General features: G+C 43.9%; 3 protein-coding genes across 11 annotated transcripts in view; 1 reads left to right on the top strand and 2 right to left on the bottom strand.

Moving 5' to 3' along the window:
• The window catches only part of FNBP1 (formin binding protein 1), a 133,861-nt gene extending 130,223 nt beyond the window's left edge, over positions 1-3,638 (bottom strand). For 8 of the 9 annotated variants that reach the window (XM_065928251.1, XM_065928249.1, XM_065928250.1 and 5 more), the window contains exon 1: positions 3,355-3,638. In XM_065928251.1, coding sequence (XP_065784323.1) covers positions 3,355-3,378 — 24 coding nt within the window. In that variant the 5' untranslated portion in view covers positions 3,379-3,638. The remainder of the gene's footprint in view (positions 1-3,354) is intronic. The other variant, XM_065928253.1, reaches the window with a different exon arrangement.
• The window catches only part of C3H9orf78 (chromosome 3 C9orf78 homolog), a 416,805-nt gene that overhangs the window by 186,230 nt on the left and 204,466 nt on the right, over positions 1-26,109 (bottom strand). The window lies entirely within an intron of this gene.
• GPR107 (G protein-coupled receptor 107) overlaps positions 12,850-26,109 on the top strand; it is a 51,671-nt gene continuing 38,411 nt past the window's right edge. The window contains exons 1-5 of the mRNA XM_065928248.1: positions 12,850-13,022; positions 23,519-23,641; positions 23,960-24,010; positions 24,258-24,337; positions 25,520-25,659. Of these exons, the coding sequence (XP_065784320.1) occupies positions 12,882-13,022; positions 23,519-23,641; positions 23,960-24,010; positions 24,258-24,337; positions 25,520-25,659 (535 nt within the window). The 5' untranslated portion in view covers positions 12,850-12,881. The remainder of the gene's footprint in view (positions 13,023-23,518; positions 23,642-23,959; positions 24,011-24,257; positions 24,338-25,519; positions 25,660-26,109) is intronic.

Raw genomic sequence — 26,109 nt, 5'->3', positions numbered from 1 at the left:
TCCTATCAGTCTTACATACAGTAGCTGTTCAATAAAAAAGTTAAAAATTGACTAAAATGCAAATTAGGAAGAGATATACAGAAATAATTTTGCTATATCCTACTTTATTTTTTAATTTTTAAGTTAATTTTTATTGGAGTACAGTTGATTTACAATATTGTGTTAGGGTCTGCTGTGCAGCAAAGTGAATCTGTCACACATATATAAACTGATATAGCCACTCTTTTACATTCTATTCCCATCTGCTCAGTACTCTGTAATGACCCCATCACTTCAAATAAGCCATTTTATACTTTGTTACGACCTACTGATATAAAATAGAAAGCCCCAATTTTCACACAACCTAGTAAAGTTATTACAAATTATGGGTTTTGAGTTCATTTTTATGATTGCATGAGAACTTCCTGACATTTCCTGATTTCTCACAATCAGGAATATTAAAATTTATGCCGATGAAGAGGTTAAAAGAAAAAAGAGAAGAGAACGGTTTTACTTTCTACAAAGCAGGATGTGGCTAAGAACAGAACTTTAATGTAAAGTACACGTTAGAAATGTGTCCTTTTGAAAAGCCTACAGGGACGTGGACCAGCGTCCTAAAACGTGTGTAAAACCTGATGGCGTTTGCGAAGGTCTGTGAAAGCTGCAAAGACCTGTCGCAAAGAACTCATGGCCATCCAAACCAGAGCTCCATCTCTCTCCATCTAGAAGCATCATTCTGCCAAGTTAGGCTTGAGTGCCCCGTCATTATCTCATTACCCCTGTGCAAGATCCCACAGCCACCATTCAGGGAAAACCCTCAATCAGGGCTCTGTCAGGCGGCCCCACGCACCACACCACGGAGTCGCTAACCACCAGAGAACTGGAGGTTCATTTTTCAGAATTCTTCATTTTTTTTTCAGAATTCTTCATTTTTTAATCTCACATTTTTCTTCTTTTTGTTTTTTTCTTTTTTAATCTCAAATTTTAATGAAATGAGGCAACTGAAAACAGACATTTTGGTGCCCTTATGCTTCTTGGAATTTAAACTCAGATTTTGCACTTCTCTTAGTACAAATTACAAGTTCCATTCTTTTCCCTCTATTAACCTCTAAGTCACTCAAGGGCAAAGGGCGATACTGTAGTAGCATGCCTTTTTCTTTTCTTTTTTTAACTCTTCATGGACAGGTCCTTCCTAGAAACAACAGATAACTAGCTCTTTCTCGTAAACCTTAACAAGTGAGAAAAAATTTCAAGTATTTTACACACCTTCCCCCTTAAAAATCTTTTCCAATTATTTTCACTGTAGGAAATTTCAATCCTAGAGAGTAGAAAGCCTAGTATCACAAGCGCTCCTGTACCCCTCACCCGACCAGCTCTTCAGCAATTTCATTTCATCCACATTCCCATCCACTACCACCCCAAACTCTTTTGAAGCAAATCTAAGGTTTCCTTTTACTTGTATATATTCCAATTCCTACTGATTTTCAACAACTTGTCTTTGCCTTCCTTTCCACCCTCCACCTGCCAAAAGAAGTGCACAGAATAACACAGGGGATTGAGGCTATTTTAGCTGGTGGTTCCTCATAACTACTATCCCTCTGCCCATCCCTTTCTGGATCACCTTCTGTAACATTCACCAACATCACCATGAAATGGCCACCATGGTGTTCAATCCCTAAACTACAGCCTATTTCACTTGGAAATATATTGTATTCCCCCCTCCCAATAAACCCCTTCTCTTGTTTGAACAAGTGAAAATAAAAATTGTGCCAAAATTTCTATTCTGTTGATAAAAATTTATTCTGATTCGTTCCCCCAGATAGGGTAAAAAGAGGCAAAGGGAGTGCAGAAGGAATGGAAGAGGAATGAAATCCAACACTTAAAATGGTAGACTCTGCCTAACTGGCTGTGTATAAATACTTAGGACCATCTGCTACTTTAAGAATGAATATTTGTAAACATCAGTCAAAAATTTGAGATCCTTTTAGACAGAGGATGTTTACAAAATGAATTATCATTTAAGGGAACTACTACCTTCAGAATTTTGGTATCAATAACAGTAGCTGCTTCTGAGCCTAAGAAGTGGTTATGTAAAAACAATTAAAGCAAAAAAAAAATTAATTAAGGGAGGATGCCCTCTGTTTCTATAGCTGCTCTAACCTTCTTTTATTTTGACGTGAGATTTCTTGGCCTCCACTCAGATAGCAACCACCATCCCACACTTTCTTCTCCACACCCTTTACAAATGGAATTCCGAAAGGAGGCACTTTCGAGTTCCTCCTGGGAAATGTCTCATCTTGAGGACGTCTCGGTGCAATAATTGAGATTTCATCTCCTTCTTCCTCTGCACTCCGCTCTGCCCATCGCTTGCCCAGAGATCTCCTTAGAAATCCAGAGGAAGCAAGGAATCCAGAGGAAAACAAGCCCCAGTCCACAAGCCACAGCCTCTCCTCCCCAGGACCGCCAGTGCATCGCCTTGGCATCCGGGTCCGGGGAGAGAGGAGCTTGCAGACACCACGCCGCTTGTTTATCTATCCGCGCCCCGCGTTAAACATCCCGGCGGGGCGCTCCCTACCGCATTTCAGACTCTTTCCTCCCAGCGGTTAAAAGATACAAAACTGACCCCGCTAATGTCTCTTCCGCAGGCGGCAACACAAGGCGTCCCTCTAACTCCTACTGCTCTCCCCTCCAGGCCGAACGCCGCAATCCCCACATCAAATCCAAGATCTAAGTTGCCCCTGGGAGAATCACAAGCGCACCCCAAACCACCACAGGGCAAACGTCCTCGCCACTAGAGGGAAGACACCAGATCTCACTCACCCCTGCAACCCCAAATCCAAGCCCTGGGACGCGGCCCCGCCAGGGCCGCCCCGCCCCCCGGGAGAGCGCCCGACCCACCCGCACCTCCTTGGACAGAGCGCAGAGGACGGCGGGTCTGGGCGCCGAATACCTAACGCAGCCCTGAAAATCCCCGGCCTTCCACGCCCCCACTGAGTCGGCCCGCCGCGCTAAGAAGAGGGGTCCCGCCCGCGCCTCTGATCGGGAGGTGCGGGGACCCAGATCTGCGCCCCGCGCTCGGGCCGCTGGGGGGACCCACACCAGCGGCCCCTGCTCTGGCCGCCGGGGGGGGGGGGGGTGGCGGTTCACTCCAGCGCCCCCTCACCTCGGGAGGGCGAATCTGGCGCGCACCTCCCGCTCAAGCCGAGGCCAACGAGAGGCATCCGGACCTGCACCTCCCGCCAGGGCCGCCAAGACCACCGACCGGCCCCCCATCTCGCCCACCGGGGGCAGCCCGGCCCGTGTCCCCCAGCCCAGGCGCGCCAGGCACCTTTCCCCCACCTCCCTGCATCCTAGCGGGCCCGGCCCCTCACTCACCCAGAGCTCGATGCCCCAGCTCATGGTGCAGGGGGCGGGAAGGGGCGCGCCGCGCGGCGGGGCGCGGCTCTCCGGTCCCCCTCCCCGGCGATCCCGTCTCCCCGGGAGATCCCCGCGATCGAGGAAAGTCAGTGCCCCGTGCGGCCGCCGCCTCCTCCGGCTCACTGCTCCTCGCCTAGGGTCTCCGCGGCGCTCCTCCTCCCCGGTCGCTCCTCGGCAAAATGGCCCGAGGAAGCAGCAGCCGCGGTCGCCGCAGCGCCCGCCCGCCCCACACCCGAGAGCGAGGGGCGGGGGCGGGGCGGGGCTGCGCGCCGGGGGCGGGGCCGGACTGACAGCTCGCGCACGCGCGCGCCCCGCCCTCAGCCCAACTTCCCCCCGGGCGCCCTCCGCCCCCCGCCCCGGCCCCCCGCCCGCGTGGCCCGGGGGTCCGGAAGGACTTGCAGAAAGCAGGGGGCCCTGGTGGGACTTGGATCCGCCAGCTTCCCCGCTGCCGATCTTTTTTTTTTTTTCTTATTAGCAGCCACACTCTGCTTTTAGGGACAAACCACTCGCCTCCGAACGGAGCCGGCCCCTGTTATTACGGGGGCTCTGCCGAGGCCTGAGGTTGCTCCCCTGCGCCGAGCGCCGCTTTGAATTTAAGGACCATGCTTTTCGTTGCTCAGCCGTCGGAGCTCGCTCGAGCGGGTCTTTCCCCCCACCGCCCGGGGAGCCTCGGAGGCCCGAGCGGCTTTCACAGCCTTGCGCGGTGGGCGTGGGGCCAGGTGCGGGGCTGTCTGTGTACTGCACACAGAAGGACTCGGAGGCCGAGAGCGACCTAGCAGAGTGGCTGGGGAAAGGAGTCCAGGGGCTCACAACCGGTGATTTCTAATCTCTGAAACCGGTGATTTCCGACTTGTTCGGCCAAGAAACTCTCAGACGTTGAAATCACGTTGCCGCGTAGTGGGTGAAAAAAGCAAAGGCGCTGGGTCCACAGATCCGCGTTTCTGTCTCCAGTCCCACCACCCGCACTCACTAGCTGGGTGGCCTAGGACAAGGCCTCCACCTCTGTAGAAGCTCAGAGCTCTCTCCCCCACCTGCCGCCAAAGGGAGGCAGTAACTAACTACTCAGCTCAGCGAGAGGAGACGACCACCTGTTACCCGGCCAGTGGTTGGTAAACTAACTAATTTTTAAGTAGATACGGACTCCTTTTCCCCTGCACTCCCTGAGTATACACAAATAACATCCCGGGATTGTGTGTGTGTGTTGTTCAGTCGTGTCCCACTCTTTGCGACCCCATGGACTGTGGCCCACCAGGTTCCTTTGTCCGTGGAATTCTCCAGGCAAGAATACTGGAGTGGGGTGCCATTTCCTTCTCCGGGGGATCTTCCCCACCCAGGGATCCATGGGGTCTTCTGCATTGCAGGCAGATTCTTCACTGTCTGAGCCACCAGGGAAGCCCCAGGCTTAGCAATGGAGAACTAACTGTTTGGATTCTGACTTCTTCCTCTCAATCACTAGACCCTTTCTCCCCCAACTTTTCTTTCTTCCTCAGCTAATCCTACTGACTTTTCTGGCTATCTGTGAACTCCTAAAATGAGCCCCATTTAAGAAGTACTTCAGCTGCCTGTCTCTCTAATCCCACTACACCCAGCCTCAACCAGCTTATCATTCTTCTCCAAGACAGGGTGGAGCAAGGGTGCTGTTCTACTCTTGCAGATAAACCAAGTCTACTTCCTTTGTTGGACAGGATTACAATAAATTTAAACTGTCAAACCTGTTTTGGTCTGTCTTTTTTCAGCAAGGAATTCCTTCCATCAGTTTGTTTTTAGTGTGTGTTTAAATATTTTGTTCTCAGTTACCCGGTCTGGAAACTCTGTACTCCAATCTTGCTAGACCTGTAACCATCAGAACAGCCAGCCACTTAGCTCCCAAGGTACATTCATTAACAGCTTCATTGAGTTGGAGAGGTCAGAAACTCGATCAATACTGCACACTTTAGTTTGCTATTTGGAAATGCTGAGTGAAATGCAGGTAATCTAACAGGACCCTGCCTCACAGATCACCTCAATTTCTTCCTGCCAAGATTTACTGTTTTTTCAAATACAGTGATCCAATCTTGACTGCCTTCTAGAAGACTTCTCAAAAACAGTGACTTGTGAAAGATGCTAATCAGGAGGAAAAACAACCTGCAGCTCTAAAGACCAGAAAGAGGGGACAAAGAGCAAGAGAGAGAGACCACATTAAAAGGAAACCTTTTAAGATGAGTAAGCAGGAAACAGTTATAGGAACCCATTAAAAGCCACAGCAGCAGTACTGTATGGAACTGGGTTAATTAGACCACACTGCACGTACCTTTAACTTCATTAAGTCTGGTGGTAACTGAAGAAAAAAAAGGGTTGAAGGTATCAGAATTGCCAAGAAATAAAAGAAAAAGTCACCACTGATTTTAAAGCAATGGAAACAAACAGGATTCAGCATAAAAAGAAATAAGCTAGCAAAGTAAAAGATTAAATACAGCACAGTATTTTTTAGGAGGAACTAAATCCATTTCAGTTTCCCTTATAGTAAAAGGGAGTGAGTTTAACAGAACCCCTATTAACAAGTCACAGTAACTGACCTACTGAGGAATCAGTTTTCACAACAGGTATTGTAAATCCTGTGGCTGCCCCACTGGCTCAGTAGTAAAGAATCCATTTGCCAGTGCAGGAGACAGGGGTTGATCCCTGGGTCAGGAAGATCCCCTGGAGGAGGAAATGGCAACCCATTCCAGTATTCCTGCCTGGAAAATCCCATGGACAGAGAAGCCTGGGGGCTACAGTCCATGGGGCTGCAGGAGAGCGGGACATGATTTAATGCCTAAACAATTGTAAACCCCACCTATGTAAATACTGAAATGACCTCAGTTCAGTTCAGTTCAGTCCCGCAGTCGTGTCCGACTCCTTGCAACCCCATGGACTGCAGCATGCCAGACCTCTCTGTCCATCACCAACTCCCATAGTTTACTCAAACTCACGTCCATTGAGTTGGTGATGCCACCTAACCATTTCATCCTCTGTCGTCCTCTTCTCCTCCCGCCTTCAATCTTTCCCAGCATCAGAGTCTTTTCCAATGAGTCAGGTCTTCGCATCAGGTAGCCAAAGTATTGGAGTTTCAGCTTCAGCATCAGTCCTTCCAATGAATATTCAGGACTGATTTCCTTTAGCATGGACTGGTTGGATCTCCTTGCTCTCCAAGGGACTCTAAATTACCTAGGGGATCGGTTTGGGCTATATACACCTGTTTCACCTTTTAGGAACATGTGGAGAATACTGATTTACAAAGTTATGATCTTGGCAGGTGACAACATAAATTTCCACTGAATAATCTGATCACATGGATGTTATTAGCACTGAAATAAGGTATCTAGAAAATATAGACTGTATAGTTGCCATGGAGTTAGAGGTAAACAATTCTAATAGAGTCAGCAACTCCAATTCGTCTTACTAGTATAAACATCTGATTCAGGGGCTTAGATATAGAGATATCACTATCTAATCTATTTAAAAGGCTTCCTTGTTGTTCATTACTAAGTCATGTCAAACTCTTTTGCGATCCCATGGACTTCAGCATGCCAGGCTTCCCTGTCCTTGACTACCTCCCAGAGTATTATCAAACTCATGTCCATTGAGTTGATGATGCCATCCATTGAGCTGATGATACCATCTCATCCTCTGTTGCCCCTTTCTCCTCCTCCCTCAATCTTTCCCAGCATCAGGGTCTTTTCCAATGAGTCGGAAAAGTATTGGAGCTTCAGCATTAGTCCTTCCAATGAATGTTCAGGGTTGATTTCCTTTAGGTTTGATCTCCCTGCTGTCCAAGGGACTCTCAAGATCTTCAGCACGACAGTTCAAAAGCATCAGTTCTTTGGTGCTCAACCTGCTGGTCCAACTTCCACATCTGTACATGACTACTGGAAAAATCATAGCTTCGACTATATGGACCTTTGTCAGCAAAGTGATCGCTCTGCTTTTTAATAAACTAAGTGGTTTTGTAATTGTTCCATTGGGATCCAAGTGTTTCACTACTTAATAGGTATGTGGCCTTAGACAAGTTACTTAAACTCTCAGAACTTCACTTAAAACACAGATCTCCAAGGTTGTTGTGAAGCTGAAAGAAGGGAGCTAGCAGTGAGCACAGAGTGGATAGCCCCACACAGAAAGCTCTAGAGCTTTGGTTGAATTACTTCCCTTCTCTAGGCCTCAGTTTCCTCCTCCATAAAATGGACATAATGCTTTGCTCGAAAAGTTACTGCAAAGATGAAAAGAAAGAAAACACGTAAAATGCTTAGAACATGGGGGCACAGTATTGGTTCCCTATTCTTTCCTCTTATTTTTTGGAGGATTTTTACTTCCTCTATCAAGGAAAGCAATCCTTTAAGCACTCCTGATGCAGCAAAACAGATTGCCTGAACTACCATTGATTGGCTGTCTATCATAGAAGTACTCTTCTTAATGAAATTCTCAGGATTTTTTTTTTCCCCTTTAAAATAGCTTCCATCAGTTTCCAGCTTAAAATTCTCCATTTGTTTAGCATTCAAACTACTTACTAAGGACCCAAGAAAGCAGTGGAGTGGAAAAAGTTGGAGTGGGATAAAAGGAGAATTCTGTCGTGAGTAGAATCTTAAGACTGCAACCAAATTTTGTACTCAATAATGGAATTACCCTGTAGGTCTATAAAGATGTGCATAAAATCAGGAAAAACCAGTTGTCCATGGCTGAGCAAGTTACACACTGTGCCACCAAATTAAAGAGAAGTGGACTGGAAGTTTTTCTCCAACCTGCAGGATTCAAGATGTGTCAGGGGCTAGCTTTTCCAAGAAGATGACTCTGCAAGGAGAGTCTGTGGGCATCCCCCAAGCCCCAAGAAATGACATTTCAAATCAAAGAATGAAAGTGACATTTGACTTCTGAATATATTGCCAAGCTCTAGTTTGACCTCTGGTTCCCTATACTGTGTTTATACAGAACTTTGATCGGAAATGTCATCTCTTTCAATAAGAAAGACAAGCAACAATCATAACTGGAGAATATTAACCCCATAATTACATTAAACATCTCTGGAAATTTCTAATCTGATGTCAAACATTATTAATCACACTAGATTCAAACTCCAAATTCTGCTACTAGTGGCAAACTTCAGTAGATCTTGCAATATTAGAGGAAACAGAAAAATAAGACCCACTTGACTAAGAGGGTGAGGCTGAAAGTCAGGTTTAGGATAGTCTTTCCAGCCCCTCAAGGCTTTTTCAGTCTGTACCTTAATGTTTAATGCCCCTTTGAAAATGTTGCCAGGGAGAGGCAAACCTAACTTGCTCTGTTACTCAACAGGTTTGTTCCCAGTTACATTATCATGATTATGCAAATAATCTGCTCTTGAAACTCTGAAATTATGTGCCTAAGTAAAATTGCCAAGATATCATTTTCACAGAATTTGAGAAGTAACTGTTTAAAACACCCTTCACTTTCAGTTCAGTCCAGTTGCTCAGTCGTGTCTGACTCTGCAACTCCATATGGACTGCAACATGCCAGGCCTCTCTGTCCATCACCAACTCCTGGAGTTTATTCAAACTCATGTCCATTCAGTCAGTGATGCCACCCAACCTTCTCATCCTCTGTCGTCCCCTTCTCCCACCTTCAATCTTTCCAGCATCAGGGTCTTTTCAAATGAGTCAGTTCTTCGCATCAGGTTGCCAAAGTATTGAAGTTTCAATTTCAGCATCAGTCCTTCCAATGAATATTCAAGACTGATTTCCTTTAGGATGGACTGGTTGGATCTCCTTGCTGTCCAAGAGACTCTCAAGAGTCTTCTCCAACAATACAGTTCAAAAGCATACTTCACTTTAACTCTTTGTAATTTGTGTTCCCTTTCTTTTGTTGTTCAGTTGCTAAGTTGTATCTGACTTCGACCCCTGGACTGCAGCATGCCAGGCTTCCCTGTCCTTCACCAACTCTTGGAGTTTGCTCAAATCTCTCAGTTGCAAACTAATGACTGGTACAATATAGTTCTCAAATACCTGAAGAAGTTATTTCTCATAAACTTCTGGACAGATGCCACTGGTATGTGACCCTGTGAAAGTCACATAATAATTCCCAAGTGAAAAGGAGCAAGGTATAAAAACCCAGCTTTGAGCCCTTGTAAAACTGTTTTCCAGAGACTAAAAGACAAAGGTCTCCTACTTTATCAACTAGTTATTCTAATATAAAATTAAGATTCTTCCTGATCAATCCATTTTTAGAAGTCTATTATTTTCAAATTTAAAACCAGAGGTTCTCAAAAATGGTACCTCACTTTAAAAAGCATACAATAAGGATCCAAAACATTGCAGATTGCCTTTAAAAATGAAGTGCATGCGTGCTCAGTCATATCTGACTCTTCGTGACCTCATGGACTGTAGCCCGCCAGGCTCCTCTGTTCATGGGATTCTCCAGGCAAGAATACAAGAGTGGATTGCCATTTCCTCCTCCAGGGGATCTTCCCAACCCAGGGATCAAATTCGCATCTCCTGCACTGGCAGGTAGATTCTACACCACACAGCCACCTAGGAAGCCTCCATAAAAAAAGGGAAACTGCACTTAAAAATCCCCATTTCTTTTGACAACTAGTTTGATACTGAAATGAGGATCAGTTGACTGTCTTTGGTTTTTCCTCTTACCTAAAAGAAAGTATCAATTATTTTTTATTTCTTCCATGTTCTTTCATACTGCTGATTTTTAAAATGCTTTCTGAATATTTCTCTTGAATTTTGCTTGATAAGATACTGGCTACTCAGATTCTGGGACTTTATTTTTTGAAAATTTAAAAGAATTTTAAAAAATAATAAAATTTTAATAATCAGAATGCCATGTGTAGTATAGTTTGGCACAAGAAGCACAGAGCCAGTTTTAAAGCAGATGAGGACCAGTCCTGGATGCTTGCCCAAAATTACCTAAGTACTTGTGTGACCCTCAGAAAATCATTTTCGAGTTCCTTGGATTTGTTTTCACATCTGTTAATAAGGTGAAAGGATTTGTTGATTTTCTAAGGACACTTACAACCTCATATGAGATTAACTTTTTATAACAACTGCAGGATAAGGATTAAATGTTGGGCTTTGTGGGCAAGGCCTGGATGACAGTCATTTATAAATGATCAGACCAGCCTTGAATAAATTTTTCTAACCAAGTCTTTTCTTTAAGAAAGGAACAAAAATACAGACCATACAAAGATTTTGTGGTCTTCAATGAGATAATGTGCACAAAGACCCTGATGCTGGGGAAGACTGAAGGCAAAAGGAGAAGGGTGTAGTAGAGGGTGAGATGTGTTAGACAGCATCTGACACAATTTGAGCAAATTCTGGAAGATAGTGGTGGACAGAGGAGCCTGGTGTGCTGCAGTCCGTGGGATCACAAAGGGTAGGACATGACTTAGTGACTGAACAACAACAACATATAAAGTACTTAGCAGAATATTTGGCAAACTTAACTGCTTAATAAACAGATTAACTATTATCTCATTTGTGGATTTCCAAGACAATAAAGTTTCTTGTTCTAAGTTTCTTCATCTGTAAAATTGTGTAGTAAGATCAGACGACAATTTTGTTCAAAGAAGTAAGATGACATATTCATAATATATGGCTAAAAATAAAAGGTTGGAGAAAGAAGTTAAACCACCAACTAGTAAACATTGCCTTTCTATCTTCCTGGGTACACCTTGGTGCCCTACTTTTGTTCTCACAGAGGGTGTGACAGAACCTGTACTAGTTTTTGACCTGCCAGCAATGCAGGACACCCCAGCTGGATTCTTGGGTCAGGAAGATCTGCTGGAGAAGGGATAGGCTACCTATTCCAGTATTCTTGGACTTCCCTTGAGGCTCAGCTCCTTAAGAACCTGCCTGTAATGCAGGAGACCTGGCTTGGGAAGATCCCCTGGAGAAGGGAAAGGCTACCCACTCCAGTATTTTGGCCTGGAGAATTCCACAGACAACCCAAGTGAGCCACTTTCACTTTCAAGAATTCATAGATTCATGACTTTGACTGAGATCACACAGCTAAAAGATCTGGGACTCTCACTCCTCTATTCTGTACTTTCCCTCCTGATTTTTTTTAATCTGAGTGCAGCACTTTATTCACTTTATTTTCATTTAGATATATCATGTTAACTTCAGTTCCTAGTTCCAGTTAAAAACATTAGAAATCTGATTCTGTCATAAAACACTGATAGTCGTGCAGTATTAGGGGATTCCTTGTGGTTTTTATTTTCTTCTCTTTTGTTTAAATGATTGCCCACAAAGAGCATGCCTTGTGTGGCAAGCCAAAAAAAGCAAAACAAAAAAAAACACCTAAAAACTAAATAAACCTAGTTAGTCTATTGGTAATTTTAATAAGCATATCTTTTTTATAACTCCATGATAAAAATAGCGATTTGGAGGGAACAAACTACTGAATTCTTTCATTAAAGGTCTCTCTACAAATTCGAAAGATTAGAAGCAAGGAAAGTTTCCACACAGGATTAAGAGATTCATACTCTAGTGGTTGGATGAAATAGCATGAAGCGATATAACAGTATTTAGCATTTTCCACGTGACTCCCACTTCAACCTGGAACAAATGACAATCTCTCAGAGTTTCAGTTTGCTTACCAGCAAAGTGGGGGGTGGGGGTGGGGGGGAAGTAATACTTACACCTACCTCCTATCTCATCAGACTGTTCCAAGGATTACATGCAAAAATGCACCCGAAAGGCTTAACGAAGTGCCTGAAACGTTGTCCTTGTTTAGTCGCTCAGTTGTGTCCGATTCTTTTGCAACCCCAAGGACAGGCTCCTTTCTGTCCATAGGATTTCCCAGACAAGAATACTGGAGTGAGTTGCCATTTCCTCCTCCAGGGGATCTTCCCAACCCAGGGATGGAACCAGAGTCTGTGTCTCCTGCACCGCAAGTGAATTCTTTACCGCTGAGGCACTGGGGAAGAAGTACCTTGTAAAGGCTCAATAAATTACTAAAACTACCTCATCAAAGATTTGTGTGAAGTGCCTCAAAAAACAAAAACAACAACAAAAAAACACCCAAGGACTGATGACAAGCCACGAACTTGGTTTTTCTACCGAGTCACGGCTGCTCGGGGAAATCGGTCCTATCAACCGCCAGGCACCAAGGAGGCATTCCCCGCTCAGGAACGCCAGGTCCCTCGGTGGCGGACGGTCGCGCAGGCCCAAGATCCCTTTCAAAGCTCCGCGGGGCGGAGGCAACGCCGGGGTTGGTCCAGCCCAGCGACTGTTACCATGGCAACCGCCACAGGCTACCCACTGCGGGCGCACCTCTTCTGGCTAAACCGAAAAGCCCTCACAGCAGAGGCCAACTGAACGCCCCGAAGTGTACCCGCCCCACTCCCGGGACCGCAAGCTCCAGGACAAAGGCCACAGTCTCCTCGCCGCTGGCCGCAGACAGCACCCGTTCATGCGCTTCCGGCAACCGCCGCCCCTTAACCCCGGAAGTGGGCGGGAGAGGAAGCAGCTGGTGATGCTGGAACAAACATGGCCGCCCCGGCGCCCGTCGGCCCCTCGGGCTCCCGCAGTCCTCGGCTAGCCGCCGGCCTCCGGCTATTCCCAGTGTTGGGGCTGCTGCAGCTGCTGGCCGAGCCCGGCCTGGGCCGCGTCCACCACCTGGCACTCAAGGTAAGGGCGACCAGGGCCCTGCAAGACCAGGGCGGGGGACAGAGGCGGAGGCCGCTCCCTGATGCTGAGGGGCAACTTTTGGCCCAGGGGAAGCGGGGGTGGGGGGGTTGTCTGTGAGCGTTTGGGTTCCCGCCTCTATTCCCAGTCGCGGCCTCCCTCCTAGAGGGGTCTGTTGGGAACTGTGGGAATGGCGGGAGTCCTCGGTCGGTCTGGAAAGGGTAGGAAGATTCGAGAGGGGAAGGGGCTGAACTGCGGCGTAACCCCGAAGGACTCTCAGGAGGCTGTGCTTGCAGTCCTGTTGGCTTCCCTGACCTCCTTGCCAAGAGCAAGTTGATCTTCCTCTTCCCTCTTATCTCCAACTTCTACCCCCGACTTCACTCGTCCGCCGCCTCCTTTCGTCCATCCCCCTGGTGCCTGGCGGTTGGAAGGTGCGCGGAACCTTTGCCTCAGTTTCCCTGGTGGGCTTGACAGTCTCTGGCCTGAGCAAAGCGAGCATCTCCAGGAGGAATTTCAAATCTCGCTTGAAATCCATTACCGGAAATTTAAGCCCAGCAATGAAAATATGTTTTTGATTAGAGGCCCTTTTTATCCCTCGCTTCTGTCATTGTCTGTCTAGGGAAGAAATTTACGATAGGCCTAGAATGAACCCTTTGTATCCTGCTTTTTAACTCAAAACATGCCTCCATGCGATTTAGCTGGTTACTATATGAGACCAGGAAAAATAAATCGTTGTGACCCAAAACCTTGTACATTATTTTCATTCTGTAAGGTATTCTTAGCAGAGTGAGGTTTGAGCAGTGAGAAAGTTTGTCTTATTAAAACCCAGTACATTAACAAAGCAATGTATTTTGTGACTGTAGAGTTTAAAGAATACAGAATCTGGATTAAAAAAACTTGTCTAGACCCATATTGTTATTTGTAAATAAAAATTATCCTGATTAAAGTGGTTGTCACCTGCAGGGAGAGAAGTGAGTCTTGGCTCCTTTTGAGAATATGTTGAAAGATATTGAATCTCTTCCCAGAAAATGCAGGTAGAAATGTGGGCAAAACTTCTTGGAATTTATAGGGCTTTGTAATCCTGCTGAAGCTTATCCATAGGCCTTAGTCCCCAGGCCTGTGACTCCAAGTGACGAACTCCTAAAATTCTTTCACTTTATAGTTTAGAATCTTGAGTCTTAGGTGAAGTCATGTAACTGAGTTTTCGTAGCTTATAAATTCGAGCCAAAACTAATACTGAACCATGGATACACTGAACCATGTCTCTTGGCTTTGGGCATGTCTAGAATTAAAATGTCAGATAGCCAGCATCATTAGGTAAATATTGACAATGTTGATATAGAAGGAAAAGTATACTACCCTCAATGGGAGAAGCAACCTGAGTTGGTGTAATTCTGATGATTGATTTCTCCATATTATGCTACATTGCTTAATGTTTTTCATCTTTGTTTTCTGAAATACTTGGTGCCCATTTCATAATCAATACTGTACTTGTTTCTCTTGTCTTAAACAGTCTGACATTTTGCCCAAGAAAGTGGAGTCACCTGAAGGGAGCCTGTCAGAGCAGCAACGTTAGATTGTCTTATTTTGCTTGAGATTGAGAGAGAGAATTTCAACCATACACCAAAATAGGCAGAATAGTATAATGAATTCCCATGTAGCTGTAACCATTAACCAATGACTTATTCTGCCCTATCCCCACATGCATCCCTTCTCACTTGCATTCTTTATTTTTTAACTAGAAAACAAATCTTTTTTTTCTATTTAATGTGTTTACTTATGTGGCTGCCTCTGGTCTTAGTTGAAGCAAGTGGGGTGTCAGTTCCCTAACCATGATCGAACCAACATCCCCTGCACCACAAGGCAGAGTTTCAACCACCAGGTCACCAGAGAAGTCCCCCTTTCATTCTTTATTCAGTTTTCTCATTCCATGTTACATTTTCCATTATTCTTCTAGTCTTCTCAAATTCCTTGTCTTTTGTTTTTTAGATTCCTTAACTTTTGGTAACTCTTGAGGCAAAGTTTATATACATTAAAATTCATACATTGTAAATGTACAGTTCAGTGATTGTTGGTAAATTTACTGAGTTATGCAACTCTTACACAATCCAGCCATGGAACATTTCCATCACCCATGTAAGATCCCTTTTGTTGGTTTACAGTTAATTCCTAGTCTGACCTCCGACCCCAGACAACCACTAATCTACTTTGTGTCTATAGATTTGCCCTTTCTGGATGTTTCATATAAATGGAATCACACAGTATATGGTCCTTTTTGTCTGGCTTCTTTTACTTATTTTATTGAGGTTCATCCATGTTGTACTGTGTATTAGTAATTCATTCCTTTTAATGGTCAAATACTTTTTCATTGTATGAATATATCACCTATGCTTAGCCATTTACCAGTGACATTTGGACGTTTGGGTTTCTATTTTTGGCTGTTGTAATATTGCTGCAAACATTCACATGTGAGTCTTTGGGAAACATATGTTTTCATTTTGGGGGTGATAGCTAGGAGTGGAGTAGAATTGTTGGGTCATATGGTAGATAGCTTCCCGGGTGGCTCAGATGGTAAAGAATCCACCTACTAATGCAGGAGACACAAGAGACATGCATTTGATCCCTGGGTTGGGAAGATCCCCTGTGGGAAGAAATGGCAACCTGTTCCAGTATTCTTTGGGCATCCCTGGTGGCTCAGAAAGTAAAGAATCTGCCTGCAATTCAGGAGATTCGAGTTCGATCCTTGGGTGGGGAAGATCCCCTGGAGAAGGGAATGGCTACCTGCTCCAGTATTCTTGCCTGGGAAATCCCATGGACAGAGGAGTCTGGCGTGCTACAATCCATGGGGTCACAAAAGAGTTAGACACCACTGAGCGGCTAACACTTTCACTTTTTTTTAAAATGGTAGATCTATATTTAACTTTTTAAGAAACTGCCAAAGAAAAAAAAAAAAGAAACTGCCAAAGTACTTTCTAAAGCAACTGTACCATTTTGCAGTCCTACCAGCAATTTGTGAGGATTCTGCTTTCTACATATTGTGCCAACATTTGTCCTTCTCATATTATTTTCAAGTGAATCAAAGTCATCATATTGTTTGATCCTTAAAATCCATAAATGTTTCAGTATATGTTTCAGTATGTACCTATAAGAAATAGGGACTCTTAAAAGCATAACTGCAGTGTCAGATGACACCCTTATGCTCACAAGCAAAGAGGGACTAAAGAGCCTCTTGATGAAAGTGAAAGAGGAGCGTGAAAAAGCTGGCTTAAAACTCAATGTTCAAAAACTAAGATCATGGCACCGGGTCCCATCACTTCATGGCAAATAGTTGTGGAAAAAATGGAAACAGTGACAGATTTTTTCTTGGGCTCCAAAATCACTGCAGATAGTGACTGCAGCCATGAAATTGAAAGACACTTGCTCCTTGGAAGAAAAGCTATGACCAACCTAGAGAGCATATTAAAAAGCAGAGACATTACTTTGCCAACAAAGGTCCGTCTAGTCAAAGCTGTGGTTTTTCCAGTAGTCGTGTATGGATGTGAGATTTGGACCATAAAGAAGGCTGAGCACCGAAGAATTGATGCTTTTGAACTCTGGTGTTTCAGAAGACTCTTGAGAGTCCCTTGGACTGCAAGGAGATCAAACCAGTCAATCCTAAGGAAATCAATTCTGAATATTCATTGGAGGGACTGATGCTGAGACTGAAGCTCCACTTTGGCCACTTGATGAGAAGAACTGACTTACTGGAGAAGATGCTGACACTAGGAAAGATTGAAGGCAGGAGGAGAAGGGGACAACAGAGGATGAGATGGTTGGATGGCATCACTGATTCAATGGACACGAGTTTGAGCAAGCTCTGGGAGATGGTGAAGATACGTGCTGCAGTCCATGGGATCGCAAAGAGTCAGACACCGCTGAGTGACCGAACAGCTATGTCATTTTAACAGAAAACAGGATAATGTTTAATATCATGAAATACCAAATCAGGTTCAATTTCCTTTGGTCACAAATGGATTTAAACTTTTTAAAAATCAGAATCTAAATAGTGTCCTCACATTATGATAGGTTAATATGCCTCTTAAGTCTGTCTTGATCTAGGGCGGTCTCACTCCTTCCAGCTCCCCTGTACTGGATTTTGCTGATTATTTCCTCAGAGTGTAGTTTAGTATGTTCATCTGTGCTTCCGTCCTGTGTGGCCTAGATTTGCTGGATTATGTGTGTTTGTGTGTTTAAGAAAAACTAGAAATCCAGGCTTTCAAGTGAAACTAGCTAGCTCAAACTCAAATTTAAAAAAAAGCACTGTGTTGGCCGCATGTAGCACATTTGTGGGCCAGTGTAGTCAGTGGACCGCAGCTAAGGAGCTGTTTAAAGTAGAGAAGTGGCCAGGTAGGTGACCATAAGCTAGCTCCGTTAAATGTTACTCTGTTTTCTAAAATTCAGTTTGTGGGAGAAACTAGATTAACGTATCATCATCCCACTTGCTTTATATTTCAAAGCAGTCTAAAATCTGAAGTTATTGAGGAACATAAACCATTTCTTATGTTCCGATATTTAGTGAAAAGTTTAAAACAACTTTCTAAAAGTAAGGGGGGAAAGGAGAAAAATATAGTAGTTGTCTATAATGGTTATGGGAATTTTCTTTTTTTTTTTTAGTTTTGTCTCCAGATCTGCCCTTCTGAGCTCTGGACAAGTGTATCCAGTTTCTTAACCCCCATTTCCACTTAAGTGGCTCATAATCGTCTCTGTATGTTAGAAACATCCTCACCCTTCACCCCTAATCTGTACGTACTCTTTCTCCAGTTTTTCTTTTCTTGGTACCTGGGACCACCAGCTGCTCATTTTCTTAAGTCAGAAATGTTTTATCCTTATCTTCTCATCACCTGGTTTCATAGATTTGTGTTCTAAATACAAAGCTGCCCAATCCATTCACTGCTGTCCTCGCCAGTGTAACTATTGGGTCTAGGCCATCCTTGGACCAGGGAGGTCTCCTCATAACCGTTTTCCTAGCATCGTGTTAGTTCCTATTTTGTTTTGTAGCCTTGTCTTCCTAAAAGCCAGAGCCAGTCAGACGCTCCACTTTAAGCCCCTCGGTGGCACCCTGTTGCCCTCGGGGGGCTCTCAGCCTGTGCCGGCCTCCTCTCTGCTCTCGGTGCTGCCTGTCTTTAGTGTCTTAGTTCGCACATGTGCACTGTGGTGAGTTTCTTAAATGTCTGAATGCACCCAGGTAACCAGCTCCCGGGTCAGGAAGTGGGGCTTTACTGATGCCCCAGGAGCCCCCTTGGTTTTCCCTCCCGGTCACTAAAAGTCTTGAAACACCCCACACGCATCAGCACAGGAGGAGGAGTGAGGCCTTGTCCCGCTCACTTTTGTACGGTAAGGCTGCACGAGTAGTGGGGTCAGGTGGATCGACGGGGCAGCAGGGAAACACAGATAAAAGATCATCCTGGTGAAAACTCGGTGTGCAGTGGAGGGGGCGCTGTAGGGCGGTGAGGCTTAGGTCGTTCTGAAGTGGTCTTGGGACAACTCGCTGGTTCTCCATGGGAGGAGGGGGGACAGATGCTTGTCCTACAAACAAAGTATATTCCAAGTGAATTACAGACTAAATGTGAAAACAGAATTCTGAAACTTTTAGAATAACATATCATGAATATTTTGGGGGCTTCCCTCAGTTGGTAAAGAATCCACCTGCAGTGCAGGAGACCCTAGTTCGGTTCCCGGGTTGGGAAGATCCACTGGAGAAGGGATAGGCTACCCACTCCAGTATTCTTGGGCTTCCCTTGTGGCTCAGTTGGTAAAGAATCCACCTGCAATGCGAGAGACCTGAGTTTGATCCCTGGGTTGGGAAGATCCCCTGAAGAAGGGAAAGGCTACCCACTCCAGTATTCTGGCTTGGAGAATTCCACGAACTATACATGGGTCACAAAGAGGTGGACACAACTGAGCGACTTCTGACTATCACGAATATTTTAGACTTTGCAATAGAGAAGGGTGTATTTTAGAAGACATTTAAAATTGTTATCAGGAATAAACATTGATTTTTTTTTTAAGTTTTATTGGAATATAGTTGATGGACAGTGTTGTGTTAACGTCTGCTGAACAGCAGAGTGACTTGGTTATACGTGTATATTTTCTTGTACATGTTCTTTACCATTATGGTTTATCACGGGATATTGACTACAGTTCCCTGTGTTATACAGTAGGTGCTTGTTTATCCATCCTATGCTATATAGTAGTTTGCATCTATTAATTCCAAACTTTAGTACTTCCCTCCCCCACTCCCCTGATAGATTTTTTTGAAGAGGAAAACTGTCAGGAATAAGGATTAGTAGATTTTCTCCTTCAAAATATAAAAAGACTTGTATAACAAAAGATACCACAGTTAAAAAAAAAAAAAAGACCAGGAAAAGATACTTGCAGCATCAAAGTCAAAGTTATTACCCAGAATATATAAAGAACTTAAGGGAAAAAATCCAAAAGGAAAATGGACATGTGATGTTTATTTATTTAGTTTTCTAAATTTTTACTTTTTAGGCCACACTGCCTGGCATGTGGGATCTTACTTTCTCAACCAGGGTTGGAACCTGCAATGGAAGTGCAGAGTCTTAACCACTGGACTGCTGGGGAAGTCCGACGTATGTGTTTTAAAAAAGCGTTTTACAGAAGAAAAACTCAAATGGCTAATAAACCTAGATGAGATGCTCAAACTCATGAAGTATCAGGAAATGCAAACTGAATCAACATCTGCATTGATTTTCCCCCAAACTGGGAAAAATGAAATGTCTAATGACATCAAGGTTCAGTAAGGATGTAAGGAAAGTTTCTTATACTTTGGGAATTCATTTGGCAATTTCTAGTAAAATTGAAAATGTGCACACCCTGTGTCCTAGGATTTTCCATTTAGATGTATATACTCTTAATCCCCACCCAGATAATACATAAAGTATGTGCAAGGGGGGCTTCCCTGGTGGTCCAGTGGTTGAGAATCCACCTTTCAATGCAAGGGACACCAGTTGGATCCCTGATCTGGGAAAGTCCCACATGCCACGGAGCAGCTGAGCCTGTGCATCACAGTTACTGAGTCTGCATTCTAGAGCGTGAGAACCGCAACTGCTGAGCCCACTTGCTGCAGCTACTGAAGCCTGCATGCCCTGGAACCCATGCTCCGCAACAAGAGAAGCTGCTACAGCCAGAAGCTTGTGCACCACAACTAGAGAGTAGCCCCTGCTCGCCGCAACTGGAGAAAGCCTGTATGCAGCAGTGAAGACCCAGCACAGCCAAAGCATAAAGTAAATAATGAATACATCTTTAAAACAGCACAGAGTTTAAAGAAAAAAAAATGTACAAGGAATTCTCGCAACAGTGTTGTCATAGCAAATGGTTGGAAATTACCTGAATGCCCAGGAATGATTGGGGTTTACCTGAATGCCCAGGTGATGCTTTGGGGAAATAGATGTACCATGATGTACATGCGATGGAACACAAGCATATAAAGTGAGGAACCAGAGCATGTTCAATGTGTCAACACAGATAGGGCCTCAGAGAATGCAATGCTGTCTGAAAAATGCAGCCTGCCAGATGTACACATACATTGTAACACAGTTTATCCAAATTTTAAAAACATCATGATGCTGTATTGATGTTTATGGTTATGGATATGTCATGAGTAGAGAATGCAATGCTGTCTGAAAAGTGCAGGCTGCCAGATGTACACATACATTGTAACACAGTTTATCCAAATTTTAAAAACATCGTGATACTGTATTGATGTTTATGGTTATGGATATGTCATGAGTTTGGGAATGGATGGTCGAGGGGAATAGGATTTATTCTCTTCCTCTTCCTGCTCCTTGCCCTCCGTTCTGATGGCTCTGAAGCATCTTCGATGTAGACACGTCGTAACTATGAGCAGTGGGTAGTTGGATATTTGTTACTCCTTTTACTTTTCTACAGCGAACGGGATTTTGAGCCTCCTGGGGGAAAGGGCTCTCTTGTCTCGCATACCATTATTTGCCCTTGGGGAGATTTCTGGCTTCCCTGTGGTGGAAGAAGAGGTTTCCTTATTCCTGGACAGTAAGGACTGGCCATTGGGAGACTTTTTTTTTTTGAGAGTGAGTCTTTTATCACTTCTTGGGCCTTAGTCACTAGTGGCATTTTGTAAATACTGGTTTATTTACATTTGAATTAAAATTGAATGAGTGATTAGTATGTTTGACCTTCTTGGTTCCTATTAATCTGAAATTTTGTGTTTTCTATTTGTATAGTGAAATACAGTTTACAGAGTCCCTTCCTTATACATCTTATTTGATATGGTAACATGATCACTTAAAAGGGACTGTTGGAAATTAGGTTAGATGAGGATCCTGCAATTAATATATTGCTGACAAATAATAATTGTTGAAAATAACTATTTTTTAGTAATTATAAATTAGTACATGTTCTTTGTTAGGAATTTAGAAAATACAGATTCCTAACAAAGACCATGTATTAATTTATTTCTCATGTTAGCAAGGTAATGCTCAAAATACTTCAAGCTAGGCTTCGACAGTTCATGAACCGAGAAATTCCAGATGTACAGGCTGGATTTAGAAAAAGCAGAGGAACCAGAGATCGGATTGCCAGTGTTCTTTGGATCATAGAGAAAGCAAGGGAATTCCAAAAAAAATCTGCTTCATTGACTACACTAAAGCCTTTGTGTGGATCACAGTAAATTGGAAAACTCTTACAGAGACAGGAACACCAGACCACCTTACCTGTATCCTGAGAAACCTGTAGGCAGGACAAGAAGCAACAGAACCTTACATGAACAACTAACTGGTTCAAAATTGGGAAAGGAGTACGTCAAGGCTGTATATTGTCACTCTGCTTATTTAACCTCTATACAAAGTATATCATGAGAAATGCTGGACTGGATGCCTTTCAAGCTGGAATCAAGGTTGCTAGGAGAAATACCTACAACCTCAGATATGCAGATAATACCAGTCTAATGGCAGAAAGCAAAGAGGAACTAAAGAGCCTCTTGATGAAGGTGAAAGAGCAGAGTGAAAAAGCTGGCTTAAAATTCAACATTCAATAAACTAAGATTATGGCTTCTGGTTCATGGCAAGCAGGTGGGGAAAAGTGGAAACAGTGACAGATTTTATTTTCTTGGGCTCCAAAATCACTGTGGATGGTGACTGCTGCCATGAAATTAAAAGACATTTGCTCCTTGGAAGAAAAACTATGACAAACCTAGACAGTGTATTAAAAAGCAGAGACATCGCTTTGCCAACAAAGGTCCATACAGTCAAAGCTGTGATTTTTCCTGTAGTTGTATATGGATGTGAGAGTTAGACCATGAGGAAGGCAGAGCACCAAAGAACTGATGCTTTTGAATTGTGGTCCCTTGGACAGCAAGGAGATCAAACCAGTCAAGCCTAAAGAAAATCAGTCCTGAATATTCGTTGGAAGGCCTGATGCTGAAGCTGCAGTACTTTGGCAACTTGGTGCAAAGAGCCAACTCCTTTGAAAAGACCCTGATGCTGGGGAAGATTGAAGGCAGGAGGAGAAGGGGACGATGGAAGATGAGATGGTTGGATGGCATCATCGATTCAATGGGCATGAGTTTGAGGCAACTCTGGTAGATGGTGAAGGACAGGGAAGCCTGGTGTGCTGCAGTCCATGGGGTTGCAAAGAGTCGGACATGACTGAGCGACTGAACAACAAAAGTGAAAGAAACAATGAATGGAATTTTAAAATACAAACGGAAAACAGACACTAGCAAAAATAATGATGCGGATTTGGGGAAGAACCAAATCCAAGTTTTAGAAAAGTACTTAACCTAGTGCCTTGTATTTAGGATCTATGTGATAACTGTGAACATTTGGGCAGATAATTCCCAATGTGAAATTCATGACTGTATTACACAACGTGAAGTGCCTCTGTGGAACCTCAGCTTTGGGAGTATTCACTGATCCCATTGTTCTGTTGACCTTAACAGTTTGTGGACTGAGCTGAGATTGGAGTCACAGCTCTTGAGACAGTTTCAAGTACTGGGCAGGTGTCCCTTGTTGTCCTTCGGGGGGAGGAGCCATGTGTATTCCTGGAGCAGCTTTGGCCACTTCTCCCTCCCCACCCCCCTCCCTGTTTTGAGTGCCTGCTGGATGCCAGGCCTTGTACTTGAAGGAAGGATAGGAGGATGACCAAAACATTGTTCCTCCTTTCCTGGAATTCACATTCCAGCAGGCCATCGAGTCTGCCCCCGGGACCCTTCCAAATGCACTGGACTGAATCGAATCTATTGTGTGTTTCGCTCTGCAAAATTGTTGCTGTCGTATGAATTTCCGATGAGTCTTCTTCAGCTTTTGGAGCAAGATCAGGTCCCACAGTGGTCAATATTACTGAATATATGGAGACATTGGTTAGCTGACAGGGAACTAGATATCGCAGTTTTCCAAGCAAATGAATAGGTTTACTAATCAACTTCTCCAGATTACTAATTCTTCTACTGCACATCTTTTCAGGATGACGTGAGGCATAAGGTTCATCTGAACACCTTTGGATTCTTCAAGAATGGGTACATGAAGGTGAATGTCAGTAGCCTTTCAGTGAATGAACCTAAAGGAGCCACAGACAAGGACTCAACTGTAAGTGCCTTTCCAGGAGCAAGGGTAAACCCTTTTCTGTTGCTTAGGTAAGAGTGTCCCCCATTGTAAAATATGAAATATTAGAATATGGAAAAAATTAAACTCGTGAGCAGGCATCAGTAGTTTTATTTTTTAACACTGAAGTTGCAATTCTTGAATAATTTCACTTACAACTGATCCTTCTTACAAAATACATGCTAAGAAAACCGAGAGGAAGGCCAGGCCAAAATAATCACTTTTTCTGTTCTTGTGCTAAGAAAGATATGGACGTCGGGGCATCAGTGGTAATTCACTTCTACTGTTTTCACCTCCTCTTAGATTGGATTCAGCCTAGACCGAACAAAGAATGATGGATTTTCTTCTTATCTGGTGAGCATCAAGTGCGTGACCTGAGCGCTCCCTACACTTGAGCCCAAGGCCCTGGGTGGGAACAGCCTGCTGCTGTCAGTGCTGTTCCGTGAGGTGGCAACTTTGACTTCCAAGTGTCTCTGAGCACCCACAGTTGTGTTTTTTGAGTGGGGGCTAGGCCACTTACTTGCTTTGTTCATGAAAACTTTTTGTTCTTGTTCTAGTGTGACTGAATAACATGATGTATACTTGGGTCTTCCTTTCTCAGGATGAAGATGTGAATTATTGTATTTTAAAGAAACAGTCTGCCTCTGTCACCCTTTTAATCCTAAACATCTCCAGAAGTGAGTAAGTAATGCTAATAATCCTTCAGTTCAACCCTCGAGTAAAGTTGGGGGGAGTTTGGTAGTTAAGCTAAGACGTGTATTGCCTTCCACATGCCAAATACTTTGCCGAGTGCTGGTGATTACAAACAAGACGACGAAGGTGGAGGTGCAGCCCTGGAGGAGCTCTAGATGAGTGAGGGAGACAGAACAGCAATGCCAGTGACGGCAGCGCACTGGAGGGGCAGTAGGGCCGAGGGGCGGTGCTCGTGGGCAGCAAGGGAAGGCTGCAGAGGAGGGTTGGCGCAGCCAGCTTTCTCGTGAGGAGACTTTGCAGCGGACTAAGAAAGGGACGAGCATTCGGGCAAAGAGAACTTGTTACACCGAGGCAGAACAGCATGCAGTAGCATGGCACGTGTTCAATGAAGTGAGTACGTTGTTTGCAGCCAGCTAAGGGGAGGAGAGGGAGGTTTCTGCCTGTTCTGTGCTGGACGCGCTCCCCTTGATACGTGCAATGCTGCCAGCTGAGGGCACGTGTCCACTCCGACATCAAAACTTGCAGGCCCCTCCTTAGGCGGGATGGGGTCAGTGGTCAAAATTGGGGTCTGGTCAGCAGGGAGAAGGGAGGAAATGCATCTTAGATGGGCTGCTGATCATTTTCACTGCCCCTCACCTGCTCCCTGAGGCCTCATTTTAACACTTTACTGGATTTTTTTTTTACCTCTATTCCTTTTCCCTTAATGCATGAAATGCAGGAAAGATGGGGAAAGAATAGTCATTTCTCCTAATTCTCCATGTTAGAATAATCAGTAATTTATATTTCCTTCTAAACTTGTTTCCTAAGTCTAGAACATTTGATTTTAAAAATCCAAAGTCATTTTATAATTTTATAAGCATCCATGTTCATTCAACTTCATCATCATCAGTTTGTTAAACACATTACACATACTTAGGGAGGAAATATGTACCTCAGAATCAAATGGTTGCTACAGACTCAAACTTTAGAGTGAGGCTGCCCCAGCTGCTGACTAGCTTACTACTCTTGGGCAAATTCTTTAACCTTTTAGCTTCCATTTCAGCATCTGTAAAATGCAGATAATAGAATCTCATGGGACTGCATGAGATGATGGGTTTAGAGCTGGAAACAACACCTACCGGCTGTAAGCATTACTTTGAACTCTTTTTCTTCTGTCTTACTTGAATATAGAGTGAAAATAAAATCTCCACCAGAAGCTGGTACCCAGTTACCGAAGATCATCTTTACCAAGGATGAGAAGGTTGTTGGTCAGAGCCAGGAGCCTGGTGTTGACCCTGTCTCAGCAGGCAGCCAGGCTCCAAAAGAACAAGGTAACTGTAAGGTAGACCTAGCCTTTCCTTCACTACCTTGCTTCATAGATCCATTTTTGTTCCTACTTAAAAACAAGCATGATTTTATTTAGCATTATATTATTTTTGAGGTGATATAAAAATGCATAACAAGAAAAATGCAGGAAAGATGGGGAAAGAATAGTCATTTCTCCTTATTCTCCATGTTAGAATAATCTGTAATTTCTATTTCCTTCTAAACTTGTTTCCTAAGTCTAGAACATTTGATTTTAAAAATTCATAGTCATCTTATAATTTTATAAGCATCCCTGTTCACTCAGCTTTAAAATTTTTTTATACTTATCAGATGCCCCATTAAATGGATACTGTAATTTGCTTGGCATCTTCTCTTAAAGAGACATAGTTCCATTTCGATGCTATTGTAAAGCATTGCTGCATCAGACATCTTTATTTGTAGTTTTTATTTCATAA

Source organism: Muntiacus reevesi, chromosome 3, assembly GCF_963930625.1.
Source record: "Muntiacus reevesi chromosome 3, mMunRee1.1, whole genome shotgun sequence".
NCBI classification, from domain to species: domain Eukaryota; kingdom Metazoa; phylum Chordata; class Mammalia; order Artiodactyla; family Cervidae; genus Muntiacus; species Muntiacus reevesi.
Note: the sequence above shows the minus strand (reverse complement) of the source record. Positions and strands in the feature narration are given on the sequence as shown.